This window comes from Castor canadensis, chromosome 8 (genome assembly GCF_047511655.1).
Source record: "Castor canadensis chromosome 8, mCasCan1.hap1v2, whole genome shotgun sequence".
NCBI lineage: Eukaryota > Metazoa > Chordata > Mammalia > Rodentia > Castoridae > Castor > Castor canadensis.
In genome coordinates this window covers 146,060,134-146,086,255 of record NC_133393.1, presented here as the reverse complement: position 1 = coordinate 146,086,255, position 26,122 = coordinate 146,060,134, and the positions used below count along the sequence as shown (strand labels likewise).

General features: G+C 50.6%; 1 protein-coding gene across 1 annotated transcript; it reads right to left on the bottom strand.

Annotated features, from left to right (window-relative positions):
• Window positions 1–1,865: 1,865 nt before the first annotated feature.
• Window positions 1,866–23,101, bottom strand: Mcm5 (minichromosome maintenance complex component 5). Its single transcript, XM_074084339.1, has 17 exons — window positions 22,982–23,101; window positions 22,636–22,810; window positions 21,216–21,342; window positions 21,008–21,136; window positions 16,541–16,713; window positions 14,615–14,770; window positions 13,005–13,171; window positions 11,273–11,444; window positions 10,173–10,284; window positions 8,432–8,575; window positions 8,024–8,089; window positions 7,673–7,849; window positions 6,725–6,837; window positions 4,940–5,068; window positions 4,590–4,732; window positions 3,000–3,127; window positions 1,866–2,160 (listed from the first exon to the last, which is right to left on the bottom strand). The coding sequence occupies exons 2-17, from the start codon at window positions 22,800–22,802 to the stop codon at window positions 2,059–2,061; spliced, it is 2,205 nt and encodes a 734-aa protein (XP_073940440.1). The 5' UTR covers window positions 22,803–22,810; window positions 22,982–23,101; the 3' UTR covers window positions 1,866–2,058.
• Window positions 23,102–26,122: the final 3,021 nt, after the last annotated feature.

Genomic DNA, 26,122 nt, shown 5'->3' with positions numbered 1-26,122 from the left:
TATAGACAAGCTTGTCTGAACTCCCTCCCTTCTAGCTTTGAACTAGAGATGGTAGAGGGACTTTCAGGGGGCATCGAAGTTGAAAGGCCTGTAGGCAAGCAGTGCAGAGGGGCCAGGGAATGCCAGAAGCACAAGCATGGCCAGGCAGGGGAGAGTGAAAATTGAACTGCAGGCAGAGGAAGCAATGAGATGCAGCCCCTCCTGGGTATCCTCTCTCTACAGGGCAGGGCTGCCACAGTAATCATGGCCTCTGCTGACCCCACACTGCTCAGGAGGGAGAATCACTAGTATTCCCTTCTCACAGAGGAGAGGGAGATGAGAAATGGTGGGATTGGCCAACAAAGAAATGGAAGCAGAGGGAAGATCTACAAGGATAGGGGCAACAAAGAGCCAGGTCACTGGAAGAGACATCCTCAGCTACATGTGCAATGACTATAGCCAGCTCAGACCAATCTGGGTTGGAATACTGGCCCTTGGATCACACTGGATACTCAGGCCCAACCTATGCATCCCTTGGCCTGAGGACTCCCTTCTCCTGCCTGCCTCCTTCCTGCTCTGCCTGTTCCCCACACACAGGCACTGGATCTTTCTTCATGCTGCCCCACCTTGAAGGATGCTGGGTGTGTTCCAAGACCCAGTATTCCTCCTACAAGCCTTATTCTCTATGTCAGCCAGTCATTCCCCCTTTGGTCCCTTAGCACTTCACCTGCCAATCATCCATCTGCCCTGAGGGACAGTGACCATACAGGATCAGTCTTTCCCCCACTTGACTGGCACCTCTTCCAGGCCAGGGGACTGCCTGGGGAGGACACTGTACTGGCCTTTAGGCATGGGGTCTAGAGCCAAACCTGTCTGAAACTTGACCTTGCCCGCCTCCCTGTGATATTCTCCACCTACAAGGTGACCTTAACAGCTCATTCCGTGACAGGGAAAGTGCTACCAAAAACGTCATATGTAGCTACAGGATGGACTCCTCACCCAGGTCCAGCACTCCACACAGAACAGAAGATGCAGATCTGAGATGAACCAAACCACCTGATCAAGATGAAAGACTAATCGAACCTTAGACACAAGAACGCACACTGCCCTCACGAAGGCTGCCTTCCAGACAAGCAAGCACAAGCAGTCCCAGTCTCACTGTGATGAGAGGAAAACAGGCTCTGAGCTGGAATGAGTTAGAGAGCAAATTTGGCCCCTCTCATCCATTTCCTAGAACAGTCAAGGCAAGAAGGACTGTGGGTCGCCAGCAATCTCTGCACAAAACACACTTGTGATGAACAATGGCCACACTGGTGCACTGAGGGTTGTTTGTTTTGAGGACGATCAAAAATCTTCCCTCCAGTTCTTCCTAAGTGTCTTCATTTCTACACAGGGCTTACTCTTAATACTTTACCTGCCAATAATTTATTTTTAAAGTGTTTTAAACACATTTCTAAGTTCATGTTTTGCTTGAGACTTCGCGTTTCTAAATATTCAAATAACAAGTATTTATTTCACTGACTTTTCCTTAATTTTGTGAATTCTAGATCTTTAAAAAACAAACACAAATTCATAGTGGCATTTCAACACTGTGAAAAATAAGGACCCAAGCACTGGTGTTCTCCTTCCAGCACTGCTGTCCCTAGCGCACCCTACCAATTCCAGGCTCTGGGCTCAGATGTCCCAAGCTCCCGCACTTTTCCCTGCTCACACACAGAAGCTCAGTGCCTTACCCAAGGCCACACAGCATGGGGGTGGGCTGCTAGGGAAGAAAGGTTGTAAATCCCAGTCTAAAAACCCATGTGTCCAGCTCCAGCCTGCTCCTGCCCCACGCTCACCTCGCCGAGACAGGAGTGGGATAGGCCAGCAAGTGCAGAGTCCTTGGATACCTGAGCAGGCTTGCTTTATTATGGCAATCAGCACCAAGCCCATTTCCCAGAATGCACTGGAGGCAGCATCCACAGGCAGCGAGGGCCTGATGATTCACCCTCCAGGAGAGAGGCCTAGGGAAGCTGGAGGACAGCGGCAGGAAGGTGGAGGGACAGTGACACTCCTGATGGCAGAGGACAGGTGACAGGCTCACTTGAGGCGGTAGAGCACCTTGCGCTGCATGCGGTGTTGGACCTCGCCACGACGCAACATAAGCTGCAGCACCTTGTGGATGGCGTGCTCCGGGTACTTCTGTGGGTGAGAGGGGCTGGCTACAGGAGCACATCACTGGCATCCCGACTCCCAGGGAACTGAACAGCACACCAAAGGCTTCTACCTCCACTCCTTCCCAACCAGAGAAGGACTCCCACTTCCTGAGCACCTGCTGTGTACCAGGCTGGTACAGTCTCCACATACATGAACTCATTCCATTCCCAAACATTCTATGCAGCTGCTGCTAGGCTCCTTTACAAGGGAAGCACAGAAAGGCTAAAGCACTTGTTTAAAAGTCACACAGCAATAGCAAGTAAGTGCTACAGCTGGGACTTCAGTCCCTGTGACTAGAACTCAAGCTCCTGTCATCCCTCAGCTTCCCTAAGCCTCGCCTATACCTACTTCCAAAGTGAGAAGTATGGGAAAGGAAGCTAAGACCAGAAATTGGGGTTGTCCCTATGATTTGAAAGGTAAAAAACTCCCCACAGCCTCTGGAAAGTCCCCTCTTTCTACACAGGTTCAGTAACCCACTCCCCAATGAGCTGGAAGGCTCACTCTATGGGCTCTGCACCTCCCCATAAGAAGCAGGCAACAGAAGAAATGAGAAAGGCAGGGGAAACCAGATGTCGTCCCTCCAGAACCCAGCCACTTCTCCTTGTCATGGGATACAGAAAATTTTCCCTGCCACTGACCGAGCTGTCCCTAAGAAGGGAATGGTGGCTGGGACACCGTAGGGCAAGGAACAGCTGCTATCTCCTACTTCTACCCTACCTCAACACCCCACCAGGGCCTCTGTACTAGTATCAGGAGGACAGAGAGAGATGGGCCACAGAGAGGAAGCTGCAGGAGACCCTGTGCCCATTCAGGGGAAGGCCCACCTGCTTGGTGAAGTCCTGGATGATGCTGTGCTCAGACACCTGGGAGCCGATGGCAAAGCGGCGCTTGAGCTGCTTCTCAATGCGGCTCAGCATCTCCTGGTCCTCCTGGCTGGTGAAGCCCTCCACCCCTGTGGGCAACAAGTGAGATGGTGAGGACTGGGGTGCTGGGGCCCCAGACTTCCCTTCCTGGGCTAGAGTGGATGGAAGCCTCTTATCCAAGAACTGACTGAATCAGGCCCCAGGGAAAACTACTAGAGAAAGAATGGTATGCCCAGGGGCAGCAGGACCTGACCAAGGAGCTAGGCCAAGGCAAATGTGGAGACGTCACAGGCAGAAGGCACAGCAGGTGCAAACACAGAGGCAGGGATGCACCTGGCTCATTGGACAAAATCATGGTGGTTGTGCCATGCCCAGGGTGGTAGCTAGGGACCAGAACCCATGGGCCCCTGTGGGCCACAGCACCAGCTTGCTGTGCACCTAGGACAGAATCAATTCCGTTGAGAGGAGCCCTGGAGGGCTCTAAAAGAAGCACACAGGTTACTTTTGGGTGACAACTGTTAGTAAGTAAGTAACACATGGACTCTTTCCAGCTGCACAGGCTGTGGGATAACATACTAAAGTAGATCTGAGACACAAAGCTGGGCAGGGCCCATGAGGGAGGACACCATATCTGGAGGTGCCCCAGGAAGCCTTCAGCAAGCAGGAGGCTGACTTTCAATGTCTGCTGCAGGTGGGCCTCTCTGCTGCCCAAGTCAATTGCCCCTGGGTAACTGACACGGCAAACCCCCGAACTGGGGCACTCCCCCTAGGCAGCCACAGTCCTTCACTTCACACAGGTCACTCCTCAGAGGCCATCCATCATCCCTCCTTCCCCAACACACCTGGACCTGCTGTCATTTCCCCCACTGCATCTATCACTAGCCAAACTTGTATTTGTCTCTTCACTGACTCTCCTCAACAGGAAAGAGAATGAGATACCCTGGGTCAGGGACCTTGTGATCTGTTTGCTCTTCTATCTCCAGCACCTAGATGGTGCCTAGCAAATGGGAAGCCCAAATCCCCTGCTGGGTAAGGACTAGATAGCTATCCCAGAAAAGTCTAGCACACCATCAGTTCTCAGCAAAGACTGACAGCTGAAAGGCTGAGCAGAAGGAGGCAGTATGACTTAGCAATGTAGGAATGACCTATATTCCAGCTAAGACCAGTGGCCTGGGCACCTTTAAGAGGGCTCTGAGTTCCAGGCGTCCCATCTTGAGGATGGGAAGAACTGAAGGACAGGGAATGGCTATCATGGAAACTATGGCCATAGGTGGAGAGGCACTGAAATGGTTCTGAGCTCAACACACTGAAGGCTAACCTGTTCTTCAGCAATGATAGGGTCACAATTACTTCTAACAAAGTGACTGAAAAGGATGGCATTCAAGGGTCTGGAAAGAATCTGCTATCTCTCATCTAGAGGAAAAACAGGGAAAGAGCTATTATCAAAGACGCCCGGGGAAGTTCAGTGAACGAGAAGCAGCACCTGCAGGCCTTCAGCAGGCTGAGGCCACACCCATGGGTCCCCAAGACCATGGCCCAGCACCTGCTCACCTGACAGGGTGCCGGACAAAGCAGCATCCAATGTGGACACCTGAAAGAGCCTCAGAGCCTCCTCCACATCTGCTTCGGTGGCGAAAGGCTGCAGCTTCATCTTGCTGAGAGCCTCAGAGATACGTACAATGGCCTCCAGCTGCCTGTGGGAACAATGGGGTGCTCAGGGACAGCTTCTCTCACCAGGGATAGGTGCACCCAAGGGAGTTAAGACTATGGTGGAGGCTGCTGGCTGTCCCCCAAACCATTGCATGCCCCTAACAGGCCAGGATCCTCCACGCCCAACAGCCCCTCCCCGTGCTGTGTGGCCCCGGGCCCGTATGCGAGGTGAGGTCTGGCTGTCTGCTCACCGCACAGTGATGGGGATGCTGGAGCGGCGGTCACTTTCCCTCTCGTGCTGTCGGGCCCCACTCCTCATGATGATGTAGCGGTTCTTCAGCTTCTCTGCAGCCTCTGCTGACAGCCGGGGGCCACACCTCCTGCAGAACGGGTGGGGAGTGACCAATGAGGCCAAGAGGGAACCTTGGAGTGCCCACCTGTTCCCTAACCTCCACCAGCCTGTAGATATGCATGTTCCTACCATACCACAGCTGCCCACTCACATGAGCTGGCATACTGTTTGAAACAGACTTATGTGAAACCTGGGCAACACAGGAGAGAAAACCAGGTGCCTGTCAGAAAACAGGTGGCACATATGCATGGTGAAAATTGCGGCTCCCATTGTTGGATGCAGTGTGGGCACGGCCCCCCATCCCCCAGACACTAAGGAGGTAGCTGCAGCAAGAGGCCACTAGGTGGCGGGCTCACCAGCAATCTCTAGCTCCTATACCCCACACATCTGTGGACACCCCAAGAAGGTGGCCAGTGACTCGCAGTTCAGGAATAGGAAACATGTCAGACATCCCCAGGATGTCTGATTGGCATCTCCCTCCATCCAGTCTCTCCACCCATGGCCCACTGACCATCCCCTATGTAAGAGAATCCTAAGGATGAGGAGAGAAGGGACTCTCCAAGGGTGCCCAGACTTGGTGTGGAAAGGACTGGAATCCAGGGCTCCCTGATTCATACCCATGGGCCAAGCCTGAGAATTCAGAGCTCAGAACCATAACAAAGGCCCAGGAACTGCTGGGTCATAACATTCACCCATTCGCCCTGACAGAGGTAGCTGAACTTGGGTGCACCAGACTGGTGGGTCAGAGCCCTCCATTCTTGAAGATAACTGGGGGATGAGAGGATAAGGGAGAATGATAAAGGGGATGAATTCAACTATGATATATGTAAGAACTTTTGAAAATGTCACAGTGTGCCCTTAGTACAACAATTTTTAAAAAAGAGGGAAAAAAAAGATAACTGAGAGCTGGTTGCTGGTGGCTCAAGCCCATAATTCTAGCTACTTGGGAGGCTGAGATTGGGAGATCATGGTTCAAGGGAAGCTCATGCAAATAGTTCAAGAGACCCCATCTCTAAAAATAGCCAGAGAAAAATGGACTGGAAGGTGTGGCTCAAGTAGCAGAGTGTCTGCTTTGCAAGCCTGAAAAGCAAACTCTATTCCAAAAAAAGGATAACTGAGGGCTGGGGGCATGGCTCAAGCGGTAGAGTGCCTGCATGGCAAGTGCAAGGCCCTGAGCTCAAACTCCAGTACCACACACACACATACACAAAAAGGTAACTGAGAAGCTGGACATGGTGGTATACAGCTGTAGTCCTAGTACTCGGGAGGCTGAGGCAGGAGGATCACAAGTTTTAGGCTACATAGTAAGGACTACATAGTAAGACCGTGCCTTAAAAAAACAACAACTAGGAAACATACCTAGAGAAACTGAGGCTCAGAAAGACTGAGCTACAGGGGAGGGGGGCTTCAACATTATCCCATGCCGTGCCCACAATGACCTTCCCACCTGTCAGACATGAGGCAACTGCAAGATCTTAAAAGCTTCCTGCCTAGGGATGGGAAGACTGACGTCGAGAGCCAGCGCGATCTGCAAGATCAGAAAGGAGCAGAGCAAATGCTGCAGAGCCACCAAAACCTCAGAGTGGCAACCTGCAGGTATCCTGCATGAGGATGTAGGACCGGGACCTGGGCTCTCGCCCCAGGTAAGCCACGAGCTCACCCCACAGGCCTGTATCACACTCACGCTCGGCAGTAGGCGATGAACTTCTTGAGCTTGGCCAGGTCAATCTCACCCTCCACAGCCTGTGTCTGTGTCAGAGCGCTCACGTGCAGAGTGATGACGTGTTTGGCCAGCAGCTAGAAGGCAGGGAGGACACTATCAGCCTACAGGCCCTCCCGAGCCTGGGTCCCCACACAGGTTGGCTAGGGTTGGGCAGGCATCAGAGCCAGAAGGGCATGCACCTTCTGTTGCTCGGAAAAGCCCCTCCCCTCCTGAGCAGTATCCTCCCATCCACCACCTGGGGCACAGGCCTGCCTTATAGATGGACACTGGCTCTACCCAACCCAATAGCAGTCCATCCTACAACTTGTTCTAGAACTACTGAAGAAGAGGCCTCTGCTTAAGGGGCAGTTAAGCTATTAGCTGGTTAGACAAAGTCGCACCTTGTCCTTACCACCACAAGGGGAGCAGAGGCCTAAGAACCAAGCCTTCACCAAGGAAGCAAAGCAAAACAGAGTTAGAGACAGAGCCATCTGGGCCTTAAACCTCCAGACTCATTAATTCTATGAGCTATTAGGTTCTTTTCTTTCAGAAATTGTACTAACTAGGGATGGGGGTGCAGCTCAGAGGTAAGGCACTTGCCTAGCATGTCAAAGCCCTGGGTTTGATCTCCAGCGTTTGGGAGTGGGAAGAGGAGACTTACTAAAACTGAGGTTCTCTTATTTGTAACTGAATGTCAACTCCTCTATTCTATATATAAGGAACTGAGGTCTAGAGAGAACGATCCAGCTGACAAAAACAGGGCCAGGCCATAGAACTCCAGGCCACAACCATAACATCTCATGCACTCCCCCAAATGGCTTACTTGATCATCAGGAATTTCCTGGCCAGACCTCTTGTTTACCCTCCTCCAGGCCCATGAGCCTGTCTGGAGCTAGGCTCTATGGCCACTGGCCCTGTCCCTGAACATACCACATCCCTTTCCTCATTGTGCTCATCTTTGACAATGAAGATCATGTCGAAGCGGGACAAGATGGTAGGCATGAAGTCGATGTTGTCCTCCCCCTTTGTCTCGTCCCAGCGGCCAAACACTGAGTTAGCAGCAGCCAAGACAGAGCAACGAGAATTCAAGGTGGTGGTGATTCCAGCCTGCAAAGGGTAGGGGAGGAAATGATCAGGACAGGACACACACGAGGACACACATACACACACACACATCTAGGTCTCCTGCTGATGCTGTTAGCACAGCCCTGGGGAAACCAGACTCAGCACAGCAAATCAGAGCAATCTGAGGAGGGCTAGCCCGGCTGTGTGACTACTCACCTTGGCAATAGAGATGGTCTGCTGTTCCATGGCTTCATGGATGGCCACACGATCATCTTCCCGCATCTGAGTTGGGGAAAAAGAGGTCCATCAGACCCTCCCAAGGCAGGGGACAGCAGCAGTAGAAAAACTAGCTTAGAGCTGCCATTCTCAAGAACACACTCTGTGGCAGCTAATGTCAGTTACAGGGTCACCTCTAATCATAGTGACCCCCAAGGTCATGGCTTTACTCTCCCCAGTCTCCAGATATGTAAACTGAGGCTCAGAGAGGCAAAATAACTCACCACAGTTACTGTACAGTGACAGGCCAAGGGACTGAACACAAGTCTCAAAAATCAGAGTGGCATCTGCCATCCCCACCTAAGGTCATCACACAGCCAGGTCTGGGACTATGAAGCTCAGACTCACCTTGTCAAACTCATCGATACAGACAACCCCACCATCAGCCAGGACCATAGCTCCGCCCTCCATGATGAAGTTCCGGGATGAGGGATCTCTCATCACTGAGGCAGTCAGGCCAGCGGCACTGCTACCTTTCCCAGACGTGTACACCTAGGGGAGGAGAGGGGCAAGAAGGTGTCGGGGGCCCAAAGCCAGCTCCAGTCCATGCTTTGAAAATGGTTAAAAGTCAGGGGGATCTCAGAGGATTATAAAGTCCCCAAATCATACTTCAAAGCTAGATGCAGAGCACAGAACAGAATTCAAGACTCAATGGAAGGCTCTTTATGCTGGAAGAAGAAGCTACCCTGGGCCTCAGCCTGGTCTAGATATTTTCCCCCAGAGGGGACATGGCCCCTATGAGATAAGCACTGAGGCCCAGCAGAGTAACACACTTGGAGCTGGCCTAGCACTGGGATGAGGACTCCCAGTTTCCAACCATGAGTCCATTGCAATCTATAAACACCTGCATGCCACGAGCGCTCAAAATGTAGCAAGTTCTAGCTGAGATGCCCTTAAGAGTAAGATACACACAGATCACAGAGATTTAGTGTTAACAAGAGCACAAGTAGGCAGAGTGGCTCAAGTGGTAGAGTGCCTGCCTACCAAGTGTGAAGCCCCAAGTTCAAACCCCAGGACCACCAAAAATAACAATAATAATAATAGCTGTTTATACTAGGGCTGGAATAGCTCAGTAGTAGAGCACTTGGCTAGTATGCACAAGGTCCTGCATTCTATCCTTAACACTGCAAAAAACATAACTGTTTATGTTAAGCTACATGTTAAATAAGAAGTATTACACAGATTAATTTCAACTTTTTTTTTTTTGCAGTACTGGGGCTTGAACTCAGGGCCTTCCCCTTGAGCTACTCCACCAGTCCTTTTATGTGACAGGTTTTTTTCAAGATAGGATCTCCTGAACTATTTGCCCAGGCTACCTTCAAACCATGATCCTCTTGATCTCTGCCACCAGAGTAGCCAGGATTATAGGCATGAACCACCAGCACCCAGCATTTTAAAAAAAATTTTTTTTAATGTGGCTACTAGAAGAATTAATACAACACACAGCTCACACTTGCTGGTCACACAGTATTTCCATGGGACAGTGCTTGTGTGGACAACTTGGCATACCTTCTGTCTATACAAAAACCACCTCCACTGCACAGTTCAACCCAATGACCACAGCTGTCACTGGTTCTCCCACCGATCCTCCCAGACTCCATCAATTTACCAGGAACCTGACTCATCAACATGGACTCGTGCCCTATTCCAGGGCTTGCCAGCATTAGGTCCTTGTTCACCACTCTGTCCCTGCCTCCTTATGAACACAGGGTGATAGCACCTACAGAGCACTGAGGTTAGATGAGTAAAAGCAGCGCCTGGCCCTTGTTTTAGCTATTAGAATTCTCGGCGTCACTATCTAGCAAGTGGATAAGCTGATGCTCAGAGACACTTTGTGACTCAAAGTCCATACCCAGTCACTGACAAGGTTGAGTCCAGTCTGACTCAAGTCCAGTGCTCTCTCCTCCTCACCCCAAATCATCTACATGTACCTTCTATAGCCCCTCTGCCAAACCAACTTCAGCCAAGAGGAATGAGAAGGCTCTGGGTGAGCCACACCCAGGGGTGTCTTGGGGACCCAGCAGCCCTGCCCTGCAGCCTTATTCCCTGCTGGGACAGGTAAGGTGAGGAGGTTGTCCCTGGCACTCACTCCAATAGGAGAGCACTTCTCCACAAACTTTAGAAGCTGTGACTTGGCCGTCCCAGGGTCCCCCAGCATCAGAAGGTTGATGTCTCCTCGGCGAGTAAGTCCATCAGGGAGTCTAGGGAGAACAGACAGGTGGATAAGGTGAGGATCCACCTGAATGGCAGTCACCCCCATACACCCCTCTCATGAGCCTCAGAGCAGGTGGGAAGGTAGGGGCTTGGCCCAGACCCATGCTCCCACAAAGTCTTGCAGCTCCCTGATGCTGGCCTAGTGATAGGAAGGCAGAACTCACCTCCCAGTGGAGGGAGGTTGAAGAAAATGGCACTTACAGGCTGTGCTCAGATGCACCCAGCATCTGTGCACATGCACCCAACCAACAGTGCCAAGAGAGCAGTCTCCCAGCCCACCAGGAGCCCAGGGACAAGACCCTTCTCTCTCTGCCTCCACTGCCTCATCTTTAAGTGGGTGCAAAATCAGCGTCCTCAAGGATGCTACTTCGAGGACTGGCCGGGTTTCAGATACATAAAAACGGACATTTAGAAGACTAAGAAGACTACAGTAAAAATGCAGTAAATGGTATTGCTATTGTTACTATTGTTAGTACCTCTATTATTCTAAGAATTTCAAAAGGAAATTGAAATTCTTTTTTCTCTTCTTTCTGAAAGGGTCTTGCTATGTAGCCTAAGCTAGTCTGGAACCACGGAGCCAAGGATGACCTCAAAGTCATGATCCCCCTGCCTCAGTCTCCCAAGTGCTGGGATTATAGGTATGTACCACCACACTTGGTTTCACCTGTCTTTTAAGTTACATTCATGTAAAAACTTGGGTTCAGAGACCTGGCATGTAGCTCCCAAGCAAATAAAATAGCAGAGATAGACTCCTTGGTTGCAGGACTCTAAGCCCAGTGCTCTCTCACTGACTACCCCCTAGCCAGAGCGAGGGTCTCTCTAAGTCAAGTGTGTGGATGAACAGCTGTCAGCAAGCCTGGGAATAGACGGCAGGCCCAGGGGCCTGGGAAACACAGAATGAGCACTTGGTCTTGATCATCTGGCAGCTATCATCCTGTTGACCTCAGCCCCAGTCTCCTCCTCCTGGCCTCTCACCTCTTTCGGGAACCTCCAAAGAGCAGGCAGGCAATGGCCTTCTTCATGTCCGTGCCCCCAAAGATGGAGGGGGCGATGCTCTTGGAGATCACCTCGTAGACATTGGGAAGGGCAGCCAGGCGACGGAACTCCTCCTCCTCCTGTGGGCTCAGGGCTCCAGCAAAGCTGCGGCCTGGGCAGGAAGGGCAGGTGCATGAGGGAGGAAGCACCGCCTCCATCCAGCCTGGCCCCAGCCTAGGAATCCCGAGGAAGGGCTCGCAGGGCCAAGACAACACACCCTAAGTCTAAGTAAGGTCAGAGGGCCCCAGAGCTATCCCAAGGTTCCCAGAGCCTCAAAAGTGGGCCTGGTGTGTCCTGGGGGCCAGTGAGTGAAGGGAAGGGCAGGCTAGAGAAGGGTCTGAGCATTCAGAGGGCAGATCACACAGGCAACTCTCCCATTTTGCCAAAAGGGTAGAAAGCTTGGGCCAAGAAATGACATGGTATCAGTGATCACAACATTGCTCACTCTAGCTACTGCTGAACGGAGAGGACAGGGGCCAGGGGAAGGCAGGGAGACCAGGAAGACCAGCAACACAGGGGAGGGGCCAATGCTCAGACCAGGGAGGGATGGTGAGAAGTAACCAGATACTGGGCATATTGAAAGAAAGGCGCTGTGTGTGGGGGGAAGGGGGGGTTAACCCAAAAAAAAAAAAAAAAAGTGAGTGGCTAAATGTGCTGACAGATGAGGTTAAGAGGATGAGGACTTACAAGAGGGGGTGCTAAGCAACTGGAAGGAAGGGAAGGCTAAGAGAGGACCAGTGGGAGGGTGGGAAAGGAAAGCCCCTCTGTATTCCTCTTCAAGGTCTAAGTGGGCAGCCCAGTCAATTAACTCTGGAACAAGGGGAGAGGCAAGTCTGGAGATGGTCAAGTATGAATTGGCAGTACATACGTGGCTTTTACAACTCTAACACACTGGACCATAAACAGAGGCTGGAGAACCCATTCTTCGAGAGTCACTGCAGCCAGAACCGGGGTCACCTGACACTCCTCAGAGGCCTCCACAGCTCTGGGTGTAATGTCAGCATGAGCTTTCCACTCCATCTTGGAGCTCAGGCCCTTTGTAAGAACCTAGTCACTCATCCCCAACTTCTACCAGCCCTCTAGCCACTAGGTAGCCCAACCACTAGGCACTTCACCAGCTCCTGCCTGGAAGATACTCCATACCTTCATCCTGCAAAGCCAGTTCAGACCCCTTCCTGGAGGAAACCTTCCCACCAGGCCCAGCCAGCACTGACATCCTACAGCACCTCCCCAGAACCACACAATGCAGCATCTGACACCCTCCCTACCACCACCATCAACCTGTGCCCAGCATCATTTCTGCTGCCTGCCTAGAACTCTGCATTCACTTCTCCTTTGACTCGTGCTACAGGGCAGAGCTACAGCACAGCACTCCCAGTGCATTGTGCAGTAATTCCCCACAGATCGATCGCACTGAGACCTCCAGCCTCGATCCTGCATTTGGGCAAAACATCCTCAGTGCACAGGATCCTCAGTGCTGGGATCACATCTAGGACCATCAGGTGGACATTTCAGGACAATAAATTTTTGCTCACTACAAAAGCAAACATTCTAATGTATGACCAATTCAACGCTGCCTGGTGACCTCATGGGGTAATAAGCTCATTGTTAAGGGAGGTGTACAAGCCCAGCCTTTTGACAAGGCCAAGCCAAGACCCCAAAGCCAGCTCACCAGAGCCATCTGTGTCCACTTGGATGCCCAGGACACGGATGTAGGAGCTCCGTATGCCCACGCCCACCCTGTCACGGCCCCTGCTGGAGTTCAGGCCAAACTTCTTGATGGAGTAGATACCCATGATGGTAACCCTGTTCCCAGGCACAACCTTGTCACACAGGTACCTGGGAGGAAGACAGGGAAGGAAAGATAAGTGAGAATGAGGTGATGGTGTAGGGAGTCCCTGACTCCACCCACTCACAACACTCATAGGCAGCTTAGCATTTTCCCCAAACATACTCCCTGGACTGGCTCCACCCCCACAGGGCCCAGAGAAAGAGTCCCTGTCCTCTTCACCTCCACCATGCCTGGATGGCTCAACTGTTTCGGCGCATGCCACTGACAATGGTTGTGGTTTGACTCTCTGAATTTCAAGAGTTCATTTGCTGGTTGTGGGGAAGGCTTGATGCTCCACCCCCAGCCCATCAGAAGGGCTATCTCCACTGTATCTGCCATCAGGCTCCTCACATGGCTCCCTTCAGTCACCTCAGGGGAAGACTTCCCATGCCCTCCCATCCTCCCTGTAAGGAATGCTCCCCATTTTCTGCCTCTGCCTGGTTCCACAATCTCAGCCAAGTCATTCTGCTTCTGCATTTTCATTTCCTTTTAAAAATAAGACATTGAAAGGGGGACATCTTCAAGTTCTCTCAGAGCCAGTGTCATGGATGGGGTACAAAGTACCTGTGTGACATCAAAGAAGTCACTGCACTTCTCTGATCCTGGGGAGATGATAATCTGACCTACCTCAATTGTTGTGGAATCAAGCTACATGCTCTACACACCATCAAGTCATGTCTACACAAGACTATCCCCGTATCCAACTCTTATTCCACACCCATTTCCTATGCCTTCTGGATTATACCCAACACTCAAGTTGTGTTCAACAACTGTGCTAAACTTTGACACGCATTTTCAGGCAGTCTTATGAAATTAAAGATGGTCTTTATCCCATTTTATTGATGAGGAAACTGAAGCTTAGCAAATTCATGTAACTTCCCAAGAGTCTGCTTCCTAGACTTGCCATTGCCACTGATGATGATGGCAGCTATGAAATGCTCCCCAGAAAGCTTTACATTTGCACAATGATCTGAGGGTATGAAAGCTCAGGTTAAGGACCCTGGTTCTCCAAGCCTTCTACCCAGGTTGCTGTGAGGGATCGAGGCCCAGTGCCTCTCTCTCTGTCCAATCACTCAGCAAAACCCTAGCGCAGACTCTTAACAAGATGCCTTAGTGGGGTAGGGGCAGGCTGGGTAGAGGGTGTCCCAGCAGCTGGTTATCTGCTGGGCCTGCCAATTTTCAAAGGGCTGGAGAGCTGCTCCTAGGAAGAACAGAGGCCTTGGAAAGCCAACAGACATAGGCTCAAGGCCTACTCTCCCACCAGCAAAGCCATTTATCAATCTCCTGAGTTACCTCTCCTCACATGTAAAATAGGGACTAAAGTACCCTACGATTAGCCATCCTCCCTTCACCACACCCAGCACTCAGATGACCCAAGCCCAGCATCTGGGTGAGGGTGCAGCCGGAACACTGCCCTCATGGAAGCTCACTGCTCAGTTCCTCCTATCTACCTGTCGCAGTACAGCTGCATGTGTCTGGGCATCTCTCCATGGGGCACAGCGTCTGGCAGCTCCTGCAGCTTGAGGGTCTGGAAGTCCACGCACTTGCACTTGTCAGGCATTATGAAATATGGGTCCAGTGGGCACTTGGGGCGCCCAGCCTGATCCCTGTGTGGGAGAGTAAGGGGTCACAGAGCTATCCTGAGAACCCAAAGGATGGGGGCTCATCCAGGAGTCAGCAACCAGACATGTTCATCAGCAATTTAAGATGGAGTTGGCATTATGAAATATGGGTCCAGTGGGCACTTGGGGCGCCCAGCCTGATCCCTGTGTGGGAGAGTAAGGGGTCACAGAGCTATCCTGAGAACCCAAAGGATGGGGGCTCATCCAGGAGTCAGCAACCAGACATGTTCATCAGCAATTTAAGATGGAGTTGGGATAAGCTGGCCCCAAAAGGAGGGCAGCTCCTTTGTTGATCAAGCACCAGATCAGAAATCAGGAGAACTGTGATAGGACTGGCTCCTCCACCAATACACTGGTGGCAGACAAGTCACACACATGGTCTCCTCACAAAGTCTCAGCATCCATACTGGTGAACAGCTGGATCAAGTTTCTTACGACACGATACTCATAGTCCAGGATCTTTTCCAGTGAGTCCAGGCACCTCTAAGACCATTCTGAGGGTCAAAGCTTCTATATGATAAAAGCTTTTGTTCAACAAATACACAGCAATATATATATCCGTGAGGGAACACAGCAAGAACAAAAAGGCCCTGCTTTATGGAGCTGTTTGTGTAAACAAGCAAATAACTAATAATGAAACCCAGGGTCCATGTAATGAAAAGTGAAAATAGGCAGGTGAGGGTGACCAGGTATGTTTGTCAAATATAACAGGGAAGGTGGGAGAGGCACCTGTGTGTATTATGTGAGGTGCCTAAAAGAGTAATGAGGGTGCTATGGTGCCTGAGGGAAGGGCTTCCAACAAAGAGGACAGCAAGTTCACAGGCCTAAGGTTGGTCTGGACTTGGCGTATTCAGGACCAGGAAGGAGGCAACGTGGCCGGTCCTACACAGGAGAGGAGGAGAGGCCAGCAGGAGGCAGAGCAGGCTATGGAGAGCAGAGACCACTTGGCTGCAGAGTATACAGACTTGGGGGTTGACAGTGGACGCAGGGAGCAGGGAACTGTACTACATGGCTCCAGGTGAGGCTGGCAACAGCCCAAAACAAAGAAGGCAAGTTGAGAAGGAGCCAGCTGAGAAGGTCAAGAGCCAGCAGCCAGGGTAAGGGATGGAGCCTCTAGATCAAAGCTGGCAAACTCTTCCTGTAAAAGGCCAGACAGCAAGTATTTTAGCTCTGAAAGCCAAAAGGCCACACACTTGACCTCTGCAGTCAATGGCAACACATTAAACAAAGGAGTGTTCTTGGACTGGATAGCTGGCATACGGGATCTGGCCTACTTTGCTAGTTTGCTTTAGAAGATTCCAGATAGCTGAGGGCTGGTGTCCCATGCCTGTAATCCTAGCTACTCAGGAGGCAGAGATCAGGAGGATCACAGTTTGAAGCCAGCCCCAAGAAAATAGTTTGCAAGACCTTATCTCAAAAATACCCAACACAAAAAAGGACTGGTGCTCAAGTGGTAGAACGCCTGCTTAGCAAGCGTAAGGCCCTGAGTTCAAACTCCAGTACTGCAAAAAAAAAAAAAAAAATTCCAGATAGACTCACTGCCCTGGACTGCATTTCCTCTCAAGCCTGGTTCTCCACACAGGCTGTCTGTGCATCCTGTTGGGGACAGAGCTCACCAATTTGGAGGGATACCATGCTCAGTCCTTCCCAGAGGGTCTCTAATAAGCAGCTGCAGGCAGTGCTTGCCACCATTCTCAGCCTTTCTAATCTCCACTCAGGTCACTTCCCCAAGGTCCCTCCTGGCTGCATACTCACGCATTGCACTTCCTGGGCAAGGCGTAGCCCTCTAGCCCAGGGCGCATGGCGATGTTTGTGAGGGTGTTGCGGCAGCTGCGGCACTGGATGGAGATGCGGGTGGCCTTGGCACGGATTGCAGAGGCTGCAATGATGATGCCTGGGATCTTCACTAGGTGTGACATCATGTCCGACTGTTACAGAGCCATAGGGAGCCTTCTTAGTTAAAGGGAATCAGGGAACATAGGAAAGGAGCTGGGGAATGTTCTGGAGAAGGCATGGTGCTGTGGGGAGGGCCACAGCTCTTCTGTTCAGCTCAAAAACTTCCCAAAGTCAGAAGAGGCTGAGATCAGATGATCACAGTTCGACATCAATTGAGGCAAAAAAGTTCACAAGACCACAAATGAACCAATAGCTGGGTGTAGTGACGTGCACCTGTCATCCCAGCTATGGCAGGAAACATAAAATAGGAGGGTAATCCTAGCTACTCATGAGACAGAGGTCAGGAGGATCGAGGTTTGAAGCCTGCCCAGGCAAATAGTTCAAGAGACCCTATCTCAAAAAAACCCAACATAAAACAGGGCTGGTGGAGTGGCTGAAGTGGTGATGTGCCTGCCTAGCAAGTGTGAGGCCCCGAGTTGAAACCCCAGTACCACCAAAACACCCTAGCATGGCAAAAAAAGAGAAAGAAAACAAAAACATAAAAGCCTCCTCAAGTGGCAGAGTACCTACCTAGCAAGTGTGAGGTTCTGAGTTCAAACCCCAGTACCAACAAAAAACCCCCAAAACAAAACAAAAAAAACCCTTCCCAAACTGGGCACCCAGTGCCTCACGCCTGTAATCCTGGCTACTCAGGACACAGAGATCAAGAAGATTGCAGTTCAAAGCCAGTCTGGGGAAACAGTTCTCGAGATCCTATCTTCAAAATACTCAATATGAAAAAAGGTTGCCAGAGTAATTCAAATAGTACAGTACTTGCCTAGCAAACCTGATGTCCTAAGTTCAAATTCTAGTACCACAAAAAAATAAAACCTTCCCAGAGCATCTGCCTAACACTAGCCTACTTGGACAGAGGTAGGAGCCCCAGGTGCAATACCTGCTTTTAAGGACCTCACAGCACAATGGGAGAAGGGAAAGGAAATGACACAGAGGAAGTGCATGCCACTACAAAGTGGCAGGGAGGACACCTGAATCAGCTCTGATGGGAACTTCCCTAGACCTGTGTACTATCACAGAGAACTGCCCTGGGGCGGGGGCCCAACTTGCAATTCAAATTTTGTCCCACACTGCTGTGAGACCTTCTCTATCTCCACCGTAAGGACTACTTAGGGTTTTAGTCCTACCAAATACCAAGATAGAAATGGTCAGTGTGAAGTATAACTTCATTGTGGCCACACTTTAAAAATGATTCCTTGCTGGGTGCCTGTGGCTCATGCCTGTAATCTTAGCTCTTAGGAGGCTGAGATAGGATTGCAGTTTGAGGACACTGTGGACAAATAGTTTGTGAGAACCCATCTTCAAAATAACCAGAGCAAAATGGACTGGAAGGTGATTCAAGCAGTAGAGTGCCTGCTTTGCAAGCATGAAACCCTGAGTTCAAACCCCAATTCCACCAAAAAAAAAAAAAAAGATTCCTTATCTTCCAGATACATGCTGAAACGGTTCCAGATAAAACATGATGAATGGGACTTGCCTCAAGAAAGAGCTGCATAGCCACAAATGAGGCCTCAGTTGCTAGTTATTAAGCTGGGTGGTAAGTGCCAGGGGACTCATTATTCTACTCTCTGTACGTTCGAATGTTTCATCTATATAAAAAGAGAAGATAAATCCCCAGCCATGTTGCTGCCTTCTGTGCCAGCCCTCACCTCACAGAGCTCCTAGGACACGAATCTGCAGAACCAGGGCAGTCTCTCTCTACCACCTATCTCAGTAGTGACACTACCTTGGGCTGGATGAGAGAACAGACATGGGCACAAGGTTTCAACAGGGCACTCAACAAACTAGGAAGAGGTTGTGAGAAACAGAGGTGAGGCCAAGGAGGCTGAATTCAAAGGGCTATGCCTACATTATTACCATGGAAAGATGAAGCTGCTGCTGCCTCAACCTGGTTGATCTAAGCACCATGAATGATTAGCATACAGGCATGACTCCCTCTAAATAAAGCACCAATATCACTCCTACCCATTATGTAAAACCAGAATGCAACCAGACCTTAGGACACAACTTCCAGATTCCAAAATATACAGGCAGCCAAGGAAGCCTTCAGATAAATCCCAAGGTGGCACATTCTTCTTCAGTCCTGCCTCTTCTACTAGTCAATAACGTAACTAAGAAAGGACTTACATCCAGAAATGTTTTCTGGAGTAAGAGAGACTTAAGATAAACAACAGCCCAATATAACATCTGGTCCTCACTGAAATACACAGGCTATAAAAGACATTTGGGATAATCAGGTAAATCCAAATCTAGACTATATACTCAGTGATACCACGGACTCTTTGCTAATTTTGTTAAGGTACTGGTGGCAGTAAAGTTAGAAACCATTGTTTTAAAAAATTTCGTAACTTTACGAAGCTGGGCATGGTGACACCTAAAATCCCAGCGCTCCAGGAGGCTTATAGTGTCACATCTATAATTTACTTTAAAGTTCTTTAGTAAATAAATGAGAAAGCAGCAAAAAAAAAAAAAAAAAGACAAAAATATTAACAGTCATTAAATTCAGGTAAAGATACAAATGGGGCTCATTATGCTACTCCATATTTTTGTGTGGGGGTGAAGTTTTTCATAATAAAGAGCAAAAGACAAGAGAAGTTCCTTTTGCCATCTTCCCGCTCTGAGGAAGATGTGTGCCACCCTGGACCTAGGGAGCCTGGAGCTGGAGGAGAAACAGAGGAAGGAGGCTGACCATCTCTAGTAAACAGGGCCAGAGCCACAGGAACCTACCCAGACTCAGGAGGCTAGAACCCCAGAACAACCCACAGCACAGAGCAAGCATCTGGAAAACCACAATAGCACAGGTATCCTAACCCTCCAGGACCGCAGAAGTGGAAAGGTCTGAGGTTTCCTATTCACCCCAGGCCACCCCAACAGGCAATCTGAGAGCAGACCATTCACAGGCCATTCATTCAGTTACCTGGTGAGTCTGAGAAGAACCTATTTCCCAGTGGAGCCAAAGGCCGCCCCCACAAAAGTCTAATGCCACCACAGACAGGCAGAGCCTTGTGAGGCTCTTCACCAGCCCCTTTCTGTGATGGGTTTTTTCAAGATAGGGTCTCTCGAACTATTGGCCCAGGCTGGCTTCTAAACGTGGTCCTCCTGATCTCTGCCTCTTGCTAGGATTACAGGTGTGAGCCACCAGAGCCCAGCCCTATTTTACATATCCTCTTCCATACCAGCAGCTAAAGGGATTTTTTTGAAAATGGAATAAGGGGGCTGGGAATGTAGCTCAGTTACAGCACTTCCCTAGCATGCACAAGACCCTGAGTTCCATCCCCACCACAACTAAAAGAAAACAGAATCAGGCAGTTCTACTTATACCTCTGCTGGCTTCCTACTATGCTCCAAACAAAACCTTCACTTTGCTGGTGGCTCACACTAACCGCAGACTTCTTCTCATTTCTCCCAACGGGCCATCACTGTCACTACATTGCCTTGCCACCAGCTTCTCCTTGAGCCTGGAATGCTCTTCCCTGAGCTGTCATCTTGCTGACTACACATTACTCAGATCAGGCTCCAACATCACCTCTTTGGAGGCCTTCTCTGGCCACCCTTCCCCTCCCTCAACCATAGTCACACTGCCCCCATTTTCTTTTCTTCATGCCTCCATCACACTACCTGAAATCATCTAACTGTTCTGTTTCTGCCTGTGTAAGTTCCAAAACAAGGACCTGTTCACCACAGCAGCACAACACTGGGCAGGTAGCAGCAACTCAGTTTATCTGTTGAACAAAACAAATGAGTGGTTGACAGACAGGTCCTGTCAACCTCTCCTGCCTCCTCATGACTCTTTAAGCCATGGTGGCAGTCTGTCAATATAGCCACCTTGAATGTACCATGCCACTCACCAAGCTTTTCACCAGCTGGATACCACTCTCCCTCCCAGAATGGTCTCTTACCACTGTCTGCATGCTGCCCTATCTCCACTCACGTCACCTCCTCTCAGAAGCTTCTCCATCTTTCCTAGAGAGGCCCCCACACTTTGTCACACTCTCAGTTGTCTTTCATTGTATATTTCCGACCATCTAAAATTATGGTGGGTTATGTTTATAGGTTTCTCAGTCTTCTCGCTTGGTCAGGAGTTCACTATGTACTTCAGCAGTTTCTCCAAGACTCAACTCAATGCCTTGCTCCTAGGACAAGCTCAGTAAACATGTGTCCAGTGAGTTCATTTTACAGGAACAGGTTTGGGATCCCTGTGCTCAGGTCACACAGTCAGTACCCAGGAATGCCTGTGTTGAAAGCCCTGGACTGGCCTCTTAACGAACCTACCTTCAGGCTCCGAACGCTACATGGGCTAGCGTCCGACTTGAGCATGACCTGGATGTCCTGGAGCACCTCATCACCAGTGGGCCGAGGCCGGGTTACCTCATCAGCCACCTCCTTGGCAGCTTCCTCCAGCTGGAGAGGAAGAAGAGCACAAGCTGTTGGTGACAGGCCAGGGCCAGTCCTGCAGAGCTCTGGGATATGTCCCACTCACCAGCTGCAGGTGCTCAGCTGGTTGCTTGTACAAGTAGTCAGCCAGGTCCTCGTCAAAGCTGGCCAAGTCCTCCATCTCCACCTCGATCCAGTATTCCCCCAAGTTGTAATGCCGCTTAAGTTCATCCCTGGAGTGGGCAGCACAGGAACAGAATGCAGAAGAAACCAATGCTGACTGTGGCACATGCACAGCCTGATCCAACCCCACACAGCCACCACTCCTCCTTCCAAATATGCATCTAATTCCAGGTCATTCCATCATTTAGCCCCAAAGAGGCTCCCTATTGCCAAGAAGGGCAACCACTAAAGAAAACTCCAGGGACACAATCCATGGTACAACATGGTCAAAGGACACCCGTGCACACATGACAGCAGCCAGTTCTTTTACTGCAACACTCCTCAGGGCCCTTAACTCACTCCTGGAGACTAAAAGGGCACCTGTCTCAAACTTGGAAGCTCCAAGGCAGCAGAGAACATGACTAATCTTGTCAACAACCAAGGAGATCCTTTTAAAAGAGCATCCTATGGGCTACCATCCCAAGAAAATATTTGGGGACCACTGAGCTGTGCACAGCCTGCTCCCCACCTCGCAGTCTCACAGGCCCTATTTCTTCTATTCAATGTCCAGGGGCCAATGTAACACCCAGCCTGGCTCTGAGGGCCTGTGCTGTAAAAGCACCCCTGGAACCCTCGTGCCTACCTAGAATGTCTTCCCCACCTCAAACTCCAGCTCCTCAGGGAGACTTCCCTAACCCCTGACTCTGTGCACATTCTTCTACAAAGCAACTATCACCTGAAGAATTCACCTGCCAGCCTCTATGCCTCTCTTCCCTGACTCATGATCTTACAACAAATGTCTTCATGTTTTTTTCTCAGTGCCTGGCACACAGGTGACCCATGTCAGCTACTGCATGAGTAAATGGCTTTGCTCATCTTTCCGATGAAGGCTGAGGCCCAGAGACACTGACACCGGGAAGTCACTCAGCTAGTAAAGATAGGAGCCCAATCCTGGCCCGAAAACTCATGTCCAGGCATCCTTGGGTCTCCAGGGTGATGTCACGGGCAGAGGAGTGGACAGGAGCAGTGTCTTGGGCCAGCACCCAGAACAGTGAGGCCTGGGCCCCTGGAAGTGCAAGATCAGAACAAAGACGCAAACGGGTGAAGTTCACTGCGGTGCCACGGCTCACGCCCTGGGGAGCTTGCGTTCACGCATCACCAGGTAACACAGGAAGGGCAGTAAGACAGCGGACAAAGGGCCGAAGGGCCCAGACGGCCGTGCTGGCATGTGACGGACCCATCCACGGCTGAACTAAGATCCAGCGTCAAAGCCTATGCCCCGGAGCCTCTGGCCCCACCGCAGCGGGGCCCCGACCCCGGGCTGGGTAGGGTGGGGAGGGTGTGCGGGCGCCGCGCCCCCGCACCTGTACTTGAAGGTGAAGCCCGTGCGGTCCGTGCCCACTCGGTACTGCCGCAGGAACTCCTTGAAGCGCCGCTGCAGCTGCGACTTGCGGGCCTGCCCCTCGTCGGCGCCGGGGTCCCCCCCGAAGCTGTCGCTGTAGAAAACGCCAGGGTCGTCGAAGCCCGACATGACTGCACCTGGCGCGGGAACGGACTGCTGAGCCGGATGCGGGCGGTGCGGCCCCCGCTCCCTCGGACGCCGGGGGCCCGCCTCTCCCTGCGGCGCCTGGAAACGCAGACGCCGATCCTCCCCGCGCACTGCAGTGCTGCAGCGTCCCCGGCCCTCGCTCCCTGTCCCTCCGGCCTCACCTCTCCCTTCCTGGATCACGCACACCCGGAGAAACACGAACCTCCACGCTCAGCAGCTGAGTTTCGCGGGAAAAACCCAGATGCCGCGTTCGGCGCTGCAGCAAATGCGCTCCCATTGGTTCGCTGGGGTCCCGCGGCCAGCGATTGGGCCGCTCTGGGCCTGCGAGTCCCGCCTACCAGGCCGGTTGCCGAAGAGGATTGGCTGTGGCGCGCAAGCCATTGTGCCCCGCCTCTTTCCGGGTTCCATTTTGTGTACGGAACAATTTGGCGCGAAACTTCTGATGGAAAAGGAAGCCGTGGTCGCGAGAGGAGTTGTGCAAAGATGGCGGCGGGGCGGGCCCGTGGGCTGTGCTGGACGCCCTTTTTGAAGTCTTATGAGAAAGTGCCCATTTCAAAGCCCCGAGGGAATCGGGGAGCGGGGAGAACTAGGGGTTCAGAAATGGTGGGGTTCGGTTGTCCGGTTTGCACCGGGAGACGACCCTGAGGAGTGTCCGCTTGCCCCGCGGCCCGCCCTCGGGGAGGTGCCGAGAAGCACAGCCCTCCAGCCATGCCGGGACAGGCGGGTCCCCGCCAGCTCACCTGCCCGCTAGGGTCGAATTCGCCCCAAATTTGGGACAGGGGGGATAGGGGATGTTTTCTTTGACCCAGACCCAAATGGTGATGAAAATTGTGGAAAGTTTTGGTTTTGGTGGTACTAGGATTTGAACACAGAGCTTCGTATAGAAAGTTTTTAATTATTTGGAAATGCTTAAAATGTGTGAAAATTCAACCCAATTTCCAAGTGGAAATCTTGGGGAAAAAAAGGCAGATTTGGTGAACCGGGCTGTGCAATTTGCTTTCCTACCCCCACAATGATCGACCAGAAAGAACTTTGTGTTCTCTCTGCCATTGTCACACAAACTCCTGTTTGCAGAGTTCATGTGCGTTTTTACAGTTATAAAAATACCAGTGGAATAGAAAAAATATGTATGTATACGTGTGTGTGTATATATCAAATGTGTATCTCTCTGCTCAAGCAGTAGAGCACCTGCCTAGCAGGCACCAAGCCCTGAGCTCAAACCCCAATTTATAGATATATGAAGCCAGTCCCTGGCACCAGTGTCTCACGCCTGTAATCCTAGCTACTCAGGAGGCAGAGCTCAGGAGGATCATGGTTCAAAGCCAGCCTGGGCAAATAGGTTGGGTAGAAGTTGAGGGAGACCTTATCTTGAAAACACCCATCACAAAAAAGAGCTGGCAGAGTGACTCCAGTAGTAAGAGGACCTGCCTACCAACTGTAAGGCCCCGAGTTCAAACCTCAGTGCAGGAAAAAAATAAAATGAAGCCAGCATAGTGGTACTCATCTGTAATACCCAGCCCTCCAGGAGGCTGAGACAGGAGGACAGTAAATTGGAGGCCAGCCTGGGCTACACAGGCCCTGACTCACAAAAAGCAAAAGCTCAGGGACTCAGTGGTAGCTGTACTTGCCCAGTGCCCAACGCCTTGGGTTCAATCCCCCCAGTGCTGAAGAAAAACTTAGTTTTCTCAATAATACTCCACGGACATCCCTCTGTGCTAAGAGATACAGATTTAGCTCATTCTACTTTAATGGCTTCTTAGTTTTCTGTGGTATGATAAGGAAGTTTCTCTCTTCGACAAACTACCCAGGTTCCTCTGAGCCCTCTTTACTAAGCCTCAGCCTTGATCTTTACAGACTTAGAACATGCTGGGTTCCGTCTGCAGCACTGCAAAATAAATGAATAAAAATAAAGGCTTGAATGACCACTAGTATTTCTAATGGCTCAAGACCACATCTCAAATATGACCCTTGTCAGCCTGAGAAAAGTCAAGGCTGACAGAAACATTTTCACTGTTTGTTCTACCCCGCACCTGAGGGTAGAACCCCTGTCTCCTGCCTCTGTGGGAGGATAGAAACCTAATTGAGGTCATTGCCTCATGGCAACTGGCCTCATGACATTTATGCTGAGTAGCCATTTATTGGGAGTGTGGCTCAAGTGGAAGAGTGCCTACCTAGCAAGCATGAGGGCCTGAGTTCAAACTCCAGTAGACCCAAAATAATAAATAAATGAAAAATAACAATAAAAGTAAACTGAGTAGCCCTTTGTAATTTTTCATTTCCCTAACTGTACTCAGCCCCCTTTGTATTCCCTCAACCTCTCTTTTAGAAATGCCCGGTCAGGTATGGTGGTACTGGTCTGTAGTCCCAGCGGCTGGAGACCAAGGCAGGAGTATCCCTTGAGGCCAGAATTCACACCAGTTTGGGCAACATAGCAAAATACCATTTTGAAAAACAAAAACTAGGGACTGGAATAGGTAGAGTGCCGCCTAGCAAGCATGAGGCCCTGAGTTCAAGCCCCAGTACCACCAAAAAAAAAAAAAAAAAAATTCCTCAAAAAAACAAAAACTTCCCATTCACTTGTGTACAAATTGAAGTTCACGTCACGCTGAATTTTAATAGTTATTATTGACTAAAATCTGTTCTTATAATTTTAACTAGCATCTGGGTTTGTTTATCTTTGACATTTGATAGAAATTATTCAGCTATTCTCCTTTTTGCATAATCCAAGACGATTTCTCTTGCCGCCCCATCCTTCCTTGCTGTCACAATAATGAATGTCTTGTCCTTTTCACAGACAAGGGAACTGAGGGGTCAGCTCCAGCTGCTGTCTGATCCCTACACTCTGCATATGTGCATATAATCTCATAATTATACACATATCATAGAATGGCTGTTGGTTTTGGTTGCACACTGGAATCTCAGCACCTTTATGACTGCTGGGTGACCCTGGAGTTCCATCCCAGGTCTCCAGAATGGGACCGCTCAATGCAGAGCTCTAGGCTCTGTGCTTTAGTGTTTCCAGGGAACTCAGATGCTGCCATGCAGAGTGGTGCTTAGATACCACTGGCTCCTTCCATCAGCTATGGGAGGCAGGTTCTCAGTTTTCCAATGAACAAAGTGAGATTTGAAGTGACTTGCTCAAGTTTCCAGACTTAAGTGCCAGTGGCCCATGCTTATAATCCTAGATACTTGGGAGGCAGAGATCAGGAGGATCACGGTTCAAGGCCAGCCTTGGCAAAATAGTTCACAAGATTCTATCTCCAAAATACCCAACACAAAAAAGGGCTGACAGAGTGACTCAA

Coding starts and splice junctions, on each gene's coding strand:
- Mcm5 (XM_074084339.1), bottom strand. CDS start 22,802: ATGTCGGGCTTCGACGACCCTGGCGTTTTCTACAGCGACAGCTTCGGG. Junction 21,343..22,635: donor GGCTTCACCTTCAAGTACAG/GTGCGGGGGCGC, acceptor TGCCCACTCCAG/GGATGAACTTAAGCGGCATT. Junction 10,285..11,272: donor TTTGGAGGTTCCCGAAAGAG/GTGAGAGGCCAG, acceptor TGTTCTCCCTAG/ACTCCCTGATGGACTTACTC.